The sequence below is a fragment of the Rhinoderma darwinii genome, chromosome 10 (assembly GCF_050947455.1).
Source record: "Rhinoderma darwinii isolate aRhiDar2 chromosome 10, aRhiDar2.hap1, whole genome shotgun sequence".
Classification (NCBI taxonomy): domain Eukaryota; kingdom Metazoa; phylum Chordata; class Amphibia; order Anura; family Rhinodermatidae; genus Rhinoderma; species Rhinoderma darwinii.
Genome location: NC_134696.1, coordinates 25025378 through 25038248, shown reverse-complemented (window position 1 = coordinate 25038248; position 12871 = coordinate 25025378). Strand labels below are relative to the sequence as shown.

The following is a 12871-nucleotide window of genomic DNA, read 5'->3' as shown; positions in this document are numbered from 1 at the left end:
CTTCCGGCTTATTTAGTATGACCAACATAGAAAATCCTGGTGGGAGAACAATTCACAGGCAATTTTCCAAGAGGTGACTCCTGTAAGAAGAACAAATCTAACAACCATCAGGTGCAAAAAAATAATAATGTTGACACGTACCTGTGAAAAGTGCTTCCTTTATACCCTATGGGAACACCATCTTTTCTGCAAGTCAATATTTAGAGTCACTTATAAAGACCAATGCATGTTAAATGACAGTAATGTTGCCCAATCGTACCAGACAAAACTGGCCCCTAAACCAAACTACATCCTTCATCCACCCAGGAGTCTCCCGGCCCAATACCTCTGCACATTATATTAAGCAATGATAGATTAATGTTGGTGGGTCTCTTCATTTTTATTAGGACCGACAGCAATCTAATGAATATGGGGTCTGCCAGAAGACACCCCTCGAGGGGCAGCATAGGAAGGGGTAGGGGTTTGTTGCATTAAATTGGATGAATCACTTGATTCGTTGCCCCCCTCCCTCCACAGACATTCATATTTGAGTAAACCGTGTATGGGAATATGTCAGATTTAATAGAATGGTTTGGTCACCATCTATTTTATGTCATGTCCGATATACTTCTAATAATACATGAGAATGGTAATAGTGGATGATTCCGAATACAAACCTGAACTCTCCTGTGCAGAACTGCCTGGAAAAAATAATGAAAGAATACATTTCTGTAAAAAGATCAATGTCAGTAAACAGTGTTAGGTTTCTTACACATAGCAGAACTGGCAGTACGTGTGCCGCTGTAGGGAACCTCTAAGTGGCGCTGTATTAAGGAGATACTCCCCTAAAAGCTATGGTTCTGGGGATATACCTCAGTAACATCATCTGATGGAGCACGCCAGGATATTCTTCTGTCGGAATCATATGGAAAAGAACCCCTGTATGAAACTAGAGGCGTAACCGCAGTACAGAGCGGCCCTATAGACTTGTATAAGAGCCATATTATGGCTCTGTACAAGTTTGTATGGAGCCGCAATAAGGTGGTGTGCCTTAAAGGGGTATTCCCAATATCAAAAATGATCACCAATCCACAGGATAAATGAGAATTGTCTGATCGCTGGCGGCTCCACTGCAGGGACCTCCACCCATTGTGGGAACGGGGGTCCTGAACGACATGAAGATTGCAACGCAAGACGGCAAGTAATGATTGTAATTGTGGTCACGTTACTACACAACGGTCGCAAAAAATCAAACCTGCTTCATTTTTTTTTAGTCGTAGACCACACGCAATTTGGCCTGCATAGACTTTAATGTAAGTCACGTGCGACTGCAACTTATTTGTGACATGTAAGCGATTCTGTGTGTTTTGGATGACTCCAAACCAAATTGCATCCCAAAATAGTTGTCTGTCAGCAAACGCTTTATATGGCGTGACCAGTCGCCATGTAGCCTGAGAACCACCAACATAACTAATGTCAGATTGGACTATCTAACTGTATATTAAACTAGAACGATCAGTTTCAATCAATGGAATTATGATTTAGATGATACTAAAATGTAATCAGAGATCGTATATAAATATATGGGCAGCAATGCACAATGATCATCACAACGATCGGAACAATCGGTCAAATCATTGCAGATATCTTGCAGCGTGTGCCCCTATGACATCATCATCATCCTACAATGTCAGAATGTTTTCAGGGGCAACTAAATATGTGTATAGTCCATTCTACCATTTATTGGCTGGTGATGTATCATAGCAGCGGGCACTAAACTCGAAGCAATACCTGAAGTTTTCTGCTGTTTTTGGCACAACATCTGCAAAAAGCTCCACCTTCATCCGACCGACTTCCTGGATTAAACAAAAATAAATAAAAAAAACAACATTAATATGACAACACAATATGGAGTTGTTATTTGGTGTACAGAGAACATAACGTCTGTAAATCTGGTCTCTATCAGATTAAGGGGCTTCTTCACAGTCAGACATCCATCTAATGGAGACCCCATATCAGTCCCATGCTTAAAAGCAGCAATAGTGGTCAACCCCTTGAAATTTAGGACTAGGGCATATGGAGCATCTACGCCATGATAGATTCCCTTTAAAGGGGTTGTTGCATCACTGTACTGCGGGCGATGAGATGTTACTGTCATGGCAAAGCTGCCGGTACATCTATAGTATTACATGGACACCCACTAATTTCAATGGGTGCTAAGTCTTATAGACTTTAATGAAGAAGGACCTCATATTAGCGGTGGCTGATCGTCACTGTGGTCGGACACCAACCAATTAGTCAACTAGGGAGAGTCCATTCGATATGTCCTTATGTGTGGAATGCGAAAAACCCATTGAAAGTGGCTTCACAAGCAGCGTTTTTAGGAAAAACTGCACTTTTTTTGCGCTGCCCTTCCGCCGTGTTTTTTGTGGCAAAAAAAGTCTGTGGCCGATGTTAGCTGGAAGTCAATGGGGGAATAAAACAACACACTACAAACATTATTTTTTTTACGTAAGTGGTGTTTTATCTCTGTTGCCTCGAGTTTGTTGGCTCATTGGCGTTTCAGCGTGGCTTTTTTAAGGGCTTTTTTTCCGAATAAATCATGCGTGGCAAATGAGGAATCTTTGACTCACACGATTTGTAATGTGAAAAACACCACCCAAAAAAACGCGGGTAGTAAAACACGTAATATTAAAAAATGCCCAAAAACACAATAAAAAAATGCATATACCATTGTCCCGAAAAAAAATACCAGTGAAGGACGCCCCAGGCAAGGACTTGTCTGAGAATGTCTTTTATTGTGCGATTACTGCCGGACGCTCTCTTCACATCTGCGTCATTATTTCCGGTTTTCTTTTCTGTCACATGACATATAATAACGGTGCCCGGCGGAAACCATTGACTTTAAGGTGTTCCGCCTGGTTTCCACCATTTTACCAAACAATATAGTGCCGCATGGAATGTTATTTTGGTAAATCGCAACTATTGTGCTTAATGTCGGACCATATTTTTACCCACTTAAGTAGAGGTCAGTAAAAGATGGGGTCGGAATAACCGCATTTCTGTCCAGCGCCATATTTTTGTGCAATGAACACATGACACAGACTACACCCTGGCTGTGCTGAGACTTATAGTTCCACACCCGTGCAATACACTAATTAAATGAATGAATGTCCCATCTTTTCAGTGTTTTCTATCATTCCCTATACTAAATATTGCATAATAAGACTGGAGACTACTGAGCAATAAACGCTGCATCTCTGTCACTATGGAGTCACATGGACTATAATGGTACATAGAATTACCGCTCTTCTCTCAGTACAGGGTCTCCCTCAGCCCGAACATAGGGCGGTCTTTAGATACATGCCCTGATTATTACCTGTCCCCCGATACTGATATCGAAGAACACGATAGGATTGTTGGTGTTCGAAGCCGGGACCGCCATTTCTGACTTGGGCACAAAAGGAAGTGGAAGCAGAGCATGACGTCACTTCCGGTAGAGCGTATCTCCGCTCTTGCGCATGCGTCATTTTCTGCTGCTCTCTAGGAGGGAGGAGCGGTGGTCAGGATAGATCACGTGGTTCGCTGTTGGTCGGAGTCGGCGGGTACCGGGGTTTATACATTTTTTACAATTATGTTCTTGTCTTGTCTGCGACAATTTCTTAGGACACTTATAAATTTAGCGTTTGCAATAGACACAACTGTATCCTATTACAAAATAACATTGCGTCATACTTGCAGCTTCCGGTAGGGGGAGCTTATTGAAGACCGTTGTAGACGGCTCACATGTTTGTTGAGGGTATGTTCACACGCACTAAGTACGGACGTAATTCGGGCGTTTTTGCCCCGAATTACGTCCGAAAAATGCTGCTTGAAAGTGTTGACAAACATCTGCCCATTGAAAGCAATGGGCTGACGTTTGTCTGTTCACACGAGGCGTATATTTACGCGCCGCTGTCAAAAGACGGCGCGTAAATAGACGCCCGCGTCAAAGAAGTGACCTGTCACTTCTTGGGGCGTAATTGGAGCCGTTATTCATTGACTCCAATGAAAAGCAGCGCCAATTACGTCCGTAATGGACGCGGCGTTCAAGCGCCTGCACATGCCGTTACGGCTGAAATGACGGGGATGTTTTCTCCTGAAAACATCCCCGTAATTTCAACCGTTACGGACGCTGCCGTGTGAACAGCCCCGTCATTTCAGCCGTAACGGCATGTGCAGGCGCTTGAACGCCGCGTCCATTACGGATGTAATTGGCGCAGCTTTTCATTGGAGTCAATGAATAACGGCTCAAATTACGTCCCAAGAAGTGACAGGTCACTTTTTTGACGCGGGCGTCTATTTACGCGCCGTCTTTTGACAGCGACGCGTAAATATACGCCTCGTGTGAACAGACAAACGTCAGCCCATTGCTTTCAATGGGCAGATGTTTGTCAACGCATTCAAGCCGTAATTTCGGACGTAATTCCAGGCGTAAAACACCCGAATTACGTCCGTAATTTGGCCGTGTGAACATACCCTTAGCGTCTCTGCGCGCTGCCTCAAAAAGGGGCGGGAACTGGGGTGACGTCCATATGCCTGACAGCAGACAGAATTTTATGATGTATCTATAGCTTTGTAAGGAAGGGTATGTTCACACAGAATGTTTTCAGACGTTTTTCGGGCCGTGAACGTCCCGAAAAACGGCGGAAAAATCGGAAGCAGAACGCCTCCAGACATCTGCCCATTGATTTCAATGGGAAAAACGGCGTTGTGTTCCGACGGGGCGTTTTTTTCACGGCCCTTTTTTCAAAACAGCCGCGAAAAAGAAGTGCATGTCACTTCTTCAGCCGTTTTTCATAGACGCTATAGAAAAACAGCTCCAAAATCAGCCGTTAAAAACGCAGCGAAAAATGCGACTTTGATTAAGAAAAAGTCTGAAAATCAGGGGCTGTTTTCCCTTGAAAAGAGCTCCGTATTTTGAGACGTTTTTTTATTTTGTGTGTGCACATACCCTAAAGGGAAAGAGATAATTTTTGAGATTTGACTCCGATAAAGATATCTTATCAAATGAATCCGCACTGAATTTCAAACTTTAGGAAAGAAAAGCCACGGGTACATAAACAATTTTGCAACTCTCTAATATACTTTGTTGTAACTCCTCACTATTTTCAAAATCTTTGCTTGCTGCCAGAGAATGGGAACCATCTTTTTTACATTCAGAGGCTGAAAACCTGTACAGACCTAATACTTGTCACAGCTGAGAATTTGCTACAATTGCATTCAGTTCAGGCAATTAATTCACACAGCGCAAATCTGTCTTCTATTGTTACAATGTATCAGCCTGTAGACCAAAATGTTAGGCCCTTTCCACATGGCAGAATTTTTGCGGCGAAACCTGCCGCAGATTCTTTGCAAAATTCCGCCTCCCATTCATTTCAATGGGAGTCAGATGCTTCTTTTTCCCGGTAGCGGGAAAAAGAAGCGTCCAGCTCGATCTTCAGGTGCATTTCACCCGAACCTCCTATTGAAGTCAATGGGAGGACGAAACTTCCTGCTGACGGCAGAAATAATTCCGTGGCGGATTTTGCGGTGGGACACACCACGCAGTATCTGCCGTGTGAACAGGGCCTTAGGTTTAGGTTTGTACTGGTTTTCAGTCTCTGGATGTCAATAAAAACAATTTCCATTTACAGACGGCATGCAGAGATCTTGCAAATGGTGAGTAATTAAAAGGTAAAGTATATTAGAAAGCTGCAGAATGTTTCATTTATTACAAATTTTTGCATGAAACCTGAAAATTCTACTAACTCTGAAAAAGGTATTGCCGAAACCCGGGATCGAACCAGGGACCTTTAGATCTTCAGTCTAACGCTCTCCCAACTGAGCTATTTCGGCTGGTGAGGGGCAGTGTCATAGGTTGATCACGCAGCTGAACACTGGCTGTAAAGATTGTTATCTACACAATCATAGCAAAGCAAAAAGAAACTGACTTCTGTAGCTATAGTCCAAAGATGAATGTGTGGGTGTCCGACGTCCACAGAATGTAGTGGCCACGACACTACCAGAGCACTGGAGCCCCTTCAATGTTGTTCTAGACCAGAGATTGGGACCCTTTTTTCTGCCAAGGGCCATTTTGATATTTATAACTTCATTCGCGGGCCATACAAAATTATCAACGAAAATTTGCCTGCAATATTTGGTCAAACATTTAATTAACTGACCCCTAATGTGATGCTTCTCTTTGGTGAGGCGCGCGATGTTCGCCGGTATTGATGATGTTACTACTGCGTCGGTCAGTCTGGAGCAGTCGACTCTTTACAATGCTAAGTTTTGAAAAGAACTCGCAGCATTAAGTTGTTCCGACTTACTTAAAGGGGTTTTCCCATCAGGGACATTTATGACAAATCCACAGGATATGTCATAAATGTCAGATAGATGCGGGTTCCACGTGACGTCAGGTGACCGGACTAGTCCACTCCCGAGCCGGCACGCACGACCTCACTCAGACCGCCGCCATATTTGGCTGCGTCTGCAATCCTCCCGCTCCTAAATGTGAGTGAGTAGTGTCGACGGAGCCAAGTAGCCAATGATGCGGCAGCAACACGGTCTGAGTGAGGTCAACTAGACCAAATGATCTCGTGGGACTTATACGGCCCCCAGGCCAGAGGTTCCCCACCCCTGTTCTAGACACGGTGGCGCATCCATACATGTGGCCGAGCATGGTATTACAGCTCAACCCCATTCATAGTCTCGGAGGTCTCGATGGCCTATCCTTAGACTAGGCCATCAATGGATATTCCTGGAAAACTCTCTAGAGGGGTTCTCCGGGCATTTTATATTAATGGCCTATCCTTAGGCTAGGTCATCAATATCAGATCGGTGGGGGTCCAACTCCCAGGACACCCGCCAATCAGTTGATTGATGGGGCCGCTGTGACAGTTTACAGGCATAGCGGGGTGCACTTCCCTAGCGGGTCTGCCTGGGATTTCAGTTCCAACCCCATTTAAGTAAATAGGATTGAGCTGCGATCCCAGGCAAACCGAACAGGGATTAGCCACATCCACGGGAATTAGTATCTTGCTACTTATTCTTGCAGATCATAACTATATTTTGCGCCGCAGGCAAGAATCTGCAGTGACATTTTTTTCAGCATGTGAGCAGAAACCGTGTTCACATGCATTAGACGTGGATTGTCATCTTATTTTATACCAATATCGGCGTAGAACTCAGGTCAAATTTGACATGTGTGAATAGGGCTTATGGAGCGCCGCAGCCCCTACAACCAGCTGATCAGCAGGGGTTCCATGAGTCCGATAACGATCGCCTATCAGTATCACTACAAAGGTTCTCTCATAAGGTAGCGTGGCCGAGCGGTCTAAGGCGCTGGATTTAGGCTCCAGTCTCTCTGGAGGCGTGGGTTCGAATCCCACCGCTGCCATTGTTTTGTTTTTTTTGGAGTGAAAAATATGCTTGGAGCTTGGAATAATTTCATACTAGTTGACAGAATTTGAAAAAAAATTAGGTAGATTAAAATACAAAAAATATTAGCATCCAGTAAGAAGTCTGAACAGTAGGTGGCGCTGTCTTTCATCAACTGAATTACTGGAATTTTCAATTTATACTTATTGCAAACCTCCACCACAGAGAGTCACAGAAGACGCTTAGTAAAGAAGATAGCTAGCCAGAGGACAGATAACATGATAGCACCCACTAGATTTTAGTGGGTGCTATCATGTGGTCAGGGACAGGACAAGCTATTTGGTACACAAATCGATGGTTTCAGACTTCCCTAGAGTTCTTCTTGATACAGGGAAACTCCGATTGGTAAAAAAAATGTTTAGGAAAAACCTTTCCTACTCCGCCCCTGTATGCTATCTATCACCCCTAATAAGCTTGACCCATCTCTATCTTTAGTCAGGATCCTCCCTCTCAGTGCACAGATTTTACTTGTTGTTTTTATCCTGAAGCGGTGATTTTTTTTTCTTTCTGATGCATGGGATGTGCAAAAAAAGCCCATATAGCACACAGCCAATTGACAGATCGAACATTTACTGCTTCCATTCTTCTGGGTACATGTATTCTCAGGGTGGTCACCCAGAGAGGCAGCCCAGTGGTTGCCAGGTAACCCAAGCTCACTAAGAGGAATGTCCAAGAAAATAAATGAATATGGATTCTACAAAGAGATATAATACTAATTATTCAATGCGTATGTTAAGTCTGGGAGTGAATACTATTTATATTGTGACTTGTCCTGTATTATATACAATATGTTTAGTATAGCCGTGAACGAAACAAAAAAATGAATGCTAAAAATAAAAATTGCCGAAACCCGGGATCGAACCAGGGACCTTTAGATCTTCAGTCTAACGCTCTCCCAACTGAGCTATTTCGGCCAGGTATGGAATTGCAAGATAGTGTAAAGTGGGACCAGGAGTCAGGTGTTTTTTGTTTTGTTTGTTTTTTTAAAGCACATTTGATGAGTAGTAGAGCGGGTCATGGGTAACATACATCCTCCATGGCATAAGTGACCAGTCTGATGCAAAAGGGTCCAACCAGTTGTTAAGTTTGGACAACGCGATCGCTGTATGTTGGTCTCAAGAAGGGGGGGGGGGCAGGTTGCTGTTTCTTCTGCATTCCCCCTATGATTGACACATCTCTCCCTATATTCCGGTCTCTAGTTTGGTCAGTAACGGCTTTTTGACAGCTCCACACCCTTTCAGGCCCATAGCGGGTTTTCTCATAGTGGAAAGATGGCCAGAACCGCCTGTGGAAGAGTTCAGATTGATTTTCTCCTATCGCTCTCAGATGAAAGATTTTCGTTGCGGATTCGCTGTGGAAAAATCTGCCACGTGTGTGGGTACCTTAAAGGGGTTGTCTCGAGGAGAGGATGGTCCTCTCTAGGCATCATAGAGGAGGGGGGTCCCTTGCTCGAGATCGCCTCTAAAAAGCGGAGCTCACAAACAGCGCAGAATTTCTGCAACAGAATTCTAGATTCTGCATTCACAGTAGCAGCAAAGTGGAAGAGATTCCTGTAAATATCAGCCACGCTGCGAAAAAAAAACAACACAGAAAAGTCATGCGAACAGTGTTTTGCGGTGCGACTTTCAAATTCGCAGCCTGTATAGTTATGCTGCAGGTTCTGTGCAGAGATGCTCCGTGTTTGGCCCATAGACTTATATGGAGAGCATAAACGCTGCACTAAAATACACAAATAACGCTGGAAATCCGCAGGTGCAGATAAAAGTTGCTACATTCAATGCTTGAGACTAAATCCGCAGGTAAATCTGCAGCGTTTACGCAGCAAAATATTTGCTGCAGATTTTGTGACTGATTTACCTGCACTTTTTTTTACATCTCTCTCACTGTAGGGAACATACAGGCAGAGGGAAGTGCTCTGGTTTTCTTGGGCTGCCACTTGTTACCTAGTCGCCCATTCATTTGAAGGTGTAACATGGAAAACTACATTTGCGCGGGCGGCCGAAACTGCCCTCGTGATATCAGCTGATAGTTTGGATGGCTTCCTTTTAAAAAGGGTTGTCCTGCGTTTGCCAAATGTTATTTCCACATTCAAAACTAGAATAAAGCCATATACTTTTCTGTAGTTTCAGTGTCCATTTAGAAGCGAAGAAGAAATCACAGTTCATCATTGGATTTAAAAAAAGGTTTTAATAAACTAATATAAAAATACAAACATCTGCAGCCACACGGGGTCAATGCTGTCACTCATGTCCGTGCAATGTCACTGTACAGGTAGCAGCATGACCATTAATACTCTTAAAGGGAAGGCACCTAAATCCATCACAATTATTTCCAAAAGGTGCAAACCGATAAAGCGGTCTATACATTTCATAGCTGTAGGCTGAAGATCGTTCCCGAAACCCCATAGACATGCATGCTCGGCTCAGCCGAGCATTCATGTGTTCTTAATAAGGAGAAGGAGTAGGCTCATCTCCTCGCAAACAAAAGGATCGGGCATGTTGCCTTTGGGGGTGAGTCAGGGCACTGCCATACAAGTTAGATGGTCGACCGCTCCTGCTGAAATCGGCGGGTTCGGCCGACATACATCTAATGTGTGCAGTCACCTGAACTCTGCCATCACTATAGTGTCTGAATCAGCACGCTCATGGATTATACTCATTCTATACTCATTGGTATGTATGCGGAAAAAATGAATCACGAAACTCCAGGACCCAACCCGATGGTCGCCTCTCTGTTCAGTCATTGTCAATGCTCGGCTCTGGAATCACAGACTGTTCAAGTGAAACGATGGGGACTCCAGGAGACGCTACGTTGAGATATCCAACTTCCAATGTGTCCGAGTGAGATGAAGACGGGGTCATTGGGATTTCTGGGGTTTGTTCGAGCTTTTTAGCGTCAATTACTGTTGACATCATTGGTGAATTTGCTGGTAAAATTTCAGAGGAGCTGAAAGGAAAATGTTTGAATCATTAGACAGCTTAGCGCTCAGCGATCATACGGCTTATTAATTTTGGCGCTATATATGGCTGCCAGTCTAGCCCAGTATAGGACACTGCCACAGCAGCCTTGGCTGGGATATTATGGGCTGTTGTGAACACTCACTGGTTAATGGCATTCACGTGTGTACATCCAGTCCAGCAGTAGTCACTTGAACCTTTAGCTCAGTTCACACTGGCCTCATGGTTTAAATTTTTAAAGGATCCATGGCGAATCATTATGATCCATCACAATCAGTTATGTTCCGTTTGACGGATCACTTTTTTTTTTTTTTAATTCCCATTGACTTATAATAGGGTCCACTAGCGATCCCTTTTCTTTTTGCTGTATAGAATAGCGCAGCATGTTATGTTATACTAACCCTCAAAAAGCAACGGAAACCTCGCGAAAATGAACTAACGCAAGTGTGAATAGAGTAAACTTGACATATGTACTGCAGTGATTATAGAAATGGTTACAGAATCCTTATGAATTGTAACTCACCTATAGAGCATGTTCACACTGATTATGTGTCTATGCTTTATCTGCACATTTCTTGGCAAAAGGAATCCTCAGAAGGTGCTGATTCTCTAGGCTTATAATCCAAGTTCAAGGCTCTATAAGGGGTTGGACATTGACCTACAGGGTAGTTACCTATAGGTGGCACTAGAGGGACAAATCCCATAAGAAGCAAGTAGAAAGCCTTTCCTTTGGGGTTTCCCTACTTCCAACTAATGGGGGTGGATCCTGTTTTTTTTGGCAGGGAATATACAGATGAAACATGAAACAAAAACACAGTTGTGTAACTGTATCTTTAGGCCATGTTAGGACAATAGATGTGATCGGGGTTTTCAAAATCCCAGTGTAATGTAAGGGCAAAAAAAATCCACGTGGATTTTAGGGCATGTTCAAAAAAACAATTATGCTGCCAATTTGGGACGGATTTCACTCTGTGCAATGCAAAGTGTGAAATCCTAGACATATTGGTGGCAATTTGGCCGATTCACTGTGTGGGTTTACAGCAAAATCTACATTGGAAAAATGGGCTTCATGTGATCTTACCCTAAATGCCCTATTACACGGGCCACTGATGGGGCAAACGCTCGTTCATCGGCTGATCTGCTCTTTTATGCAGCATTAAAAATCATCATGGTCTGCAGCACATCTCCCTGTGTAAATAGGGAGACGCGCTGCCGACATGATGGAAATGTATGGGGAGGAACGATCGGAGTAACGAGCGCTCGTCCCCATACATAAGCGATCATTGCTCCTTGTGAAAGAGCAAACGAGCGCCGATCAACGAGCTGTAACATTGATCGGCGCTTGTTTTTATGGGCCGTGTAATAGGACCCTTAGACTGAAATTGATGCATCAGACTGTAGGATAGCTAGTGCAGTAATAAATTATTACCTACACTGGGATATATAATACATACAGTAGCGGACAACTTAAATGACATTGTGTTTTTTTCTTACCTGTGATTTAATATTGAATCCGGTCTCAGCAGACACTCTGGGGACATTACCTTGGTAATATCCTATAAGATAAAAAACAAATCCGGTCTAAGGGAATGTAATGTAGGATAAGGCTCAAAAATGTTTCATGGATGTCTATACAAGCGTCACTAATGTAAAGTCTGCAAACAGGTATTGTAATATGTCCAAATAGAACGTTAAAGCCTAAAAATTAATGAGTCACTGCCGTAAATCCAAATATCTCACTGCAGTCACACCGGAGTTTTGCTTTGGAGTGTAGTTGGGTTTTATACGTTTTAGGCCTCACTTCAGATAATGAAATGCTTCATTGGATTCTTTTACTTACAGCAAGATTAAGGGATTGCAGTTTTTTTAGCACTCGTTCCAGTGATGACACTTGGTTATACAGCTGGAGCAGACTTTCCTGCAGTTGTCTGTTTTCTTCATCTAGAATATCTGCCCTGTAATGCAAACGCAACCTTGATGTATGAATAGTCTTTACAGCAAGAAAACAAATTCCCTGTGATTCCCGAAGAACCCCAGATGGTCGAGATAGATGGAGTATGGGCACGTTTGGTAATATATGAACGCCGCACACAATGATCCATCATAAAAATGATTCGATATGTCATTTGCCTCCTCCCCTCAGTAACATGGGCTGTAAAAGGAGAGGGATCATGAGCACAAGCAGAGAGCAGCGATTATCTAGTTCCTCTATTTTGTCATATAGAAAGGATTGGACCCAGTCCTAGTGATGCCGAGGAAACGTTCAGGCGGATGCCTCATTAACCAGTGGCACATCGGTCCGTGTATGGCAGTCTTCACATGACATAGATCTGTACCTGTTCTGTACTGACTGCAGTTTCCACTTGTGATTCCTGTCCGAAGCTTCATATTCTGTGATCTTTTGGAGCAAATGTCTCTTCTCCTCATGTAGATGCTCATTGTCCGCTGTGATTCTAGCGATCCACTGATGCTCC

At 43.5% G+C, this 12871-nt stretch overlaps 2 protein-coding genes and 3 non-coding genes across 6 annotated transcripts in view; 1 reads left to right on the top strand and 4 right to left on the bottom strand.

Moving 5' to 3' along the window:
- Positions 1 to 3464, bottom strand: part of PPIH (peptidylprolyl isomerase H) — a 45178-nt gene extending 41714 nt beyond the window's left edge. The window contains exons 1-4 of the mRNA XM_075840768.1: positions 3359 to 3464; positions 1771 to 1835; positions 657 to 680; positions 142 to 186 (exon numbers count right to left, since the gene is read on the bottom strand). Of these exons, the coding sequence (XP_075696883.1) occupies positions 142 to 186; positions 657 to 680; positions 1771 to 1835; positions 3359 to 3424 (200 nt within the window). The 5' untranslated portion in view covers positions 3425 to 3464. The remainder of the gene's footprint in view (positions 1 to 141; positions 187 to 656; positions 681 to 1770; positions 1836 to 3358) is intronic.
- Positions 3465 to 5783: 2319 nt separating this feature from the next.
- TRNAF-GAA (transfer RNA phenylalanine (anticodon GAA)) lies at positions 5784 to 5856 on the bottom strand. The gene has a single exon. It is a non-coding gene; the product is annotated as a tRNA-Phe (tRNA).
- Positions 5857 to 7317: 1461 nt separating this feature from the next.
- On the top strand, positions 7318 to 7399 carry TRNAL-UAG (transfer RNA leucine (anticodon UAG)). The gene has a single exon. It is a non-coding gene; the product is annotated as a tRNA-Leu (tRNA).
- Positions 7400 to 8281: 882 nt separating this feature from the next.
- On the bottom strand, positions 8282 to 8354 carry TRNAF-GAA (transfer RNA phenylalanine (anticodon GAA)). Its single transcript has one exon. It is a non-coding gene; the product is annotated as a tRNA-Phe (tRNA).
- A 1253-nt stretch (positions 8355 to 9607) lies between these two features.
- The window catches only part of CCDC30 (coiled-coil domain containing 30), a 46885-nt gene continuing 43621 nt past the window's right edge, over positions 9608 to 12871 (bottom strand). For both annotated transcript variants that reach the window (XM_075839541.1, XM_075839542.1), the window contains 4 exons: positions 12734 to 12870; positions 12238 to 12352; positions 11892 to 11953; positions 9608 to 10386 (listed from right to left, as the gene is read on the bottom strand). In XM_075839541.1, coding sequence (XP_075695656.1) covers positions 10176 to 10386; positions 11892 to 11953; positions 12238 to 12352; positions 12734 to 12870 — 525 coding nt within the window. In that variant the 3' untranslated portion in view covers positions 9608 to 10175. The remainder of the gene's footprint in view (positions 10387 to 11891; positions 11954 to 12237; positions 12353 to 12733; position 12871) is intronic.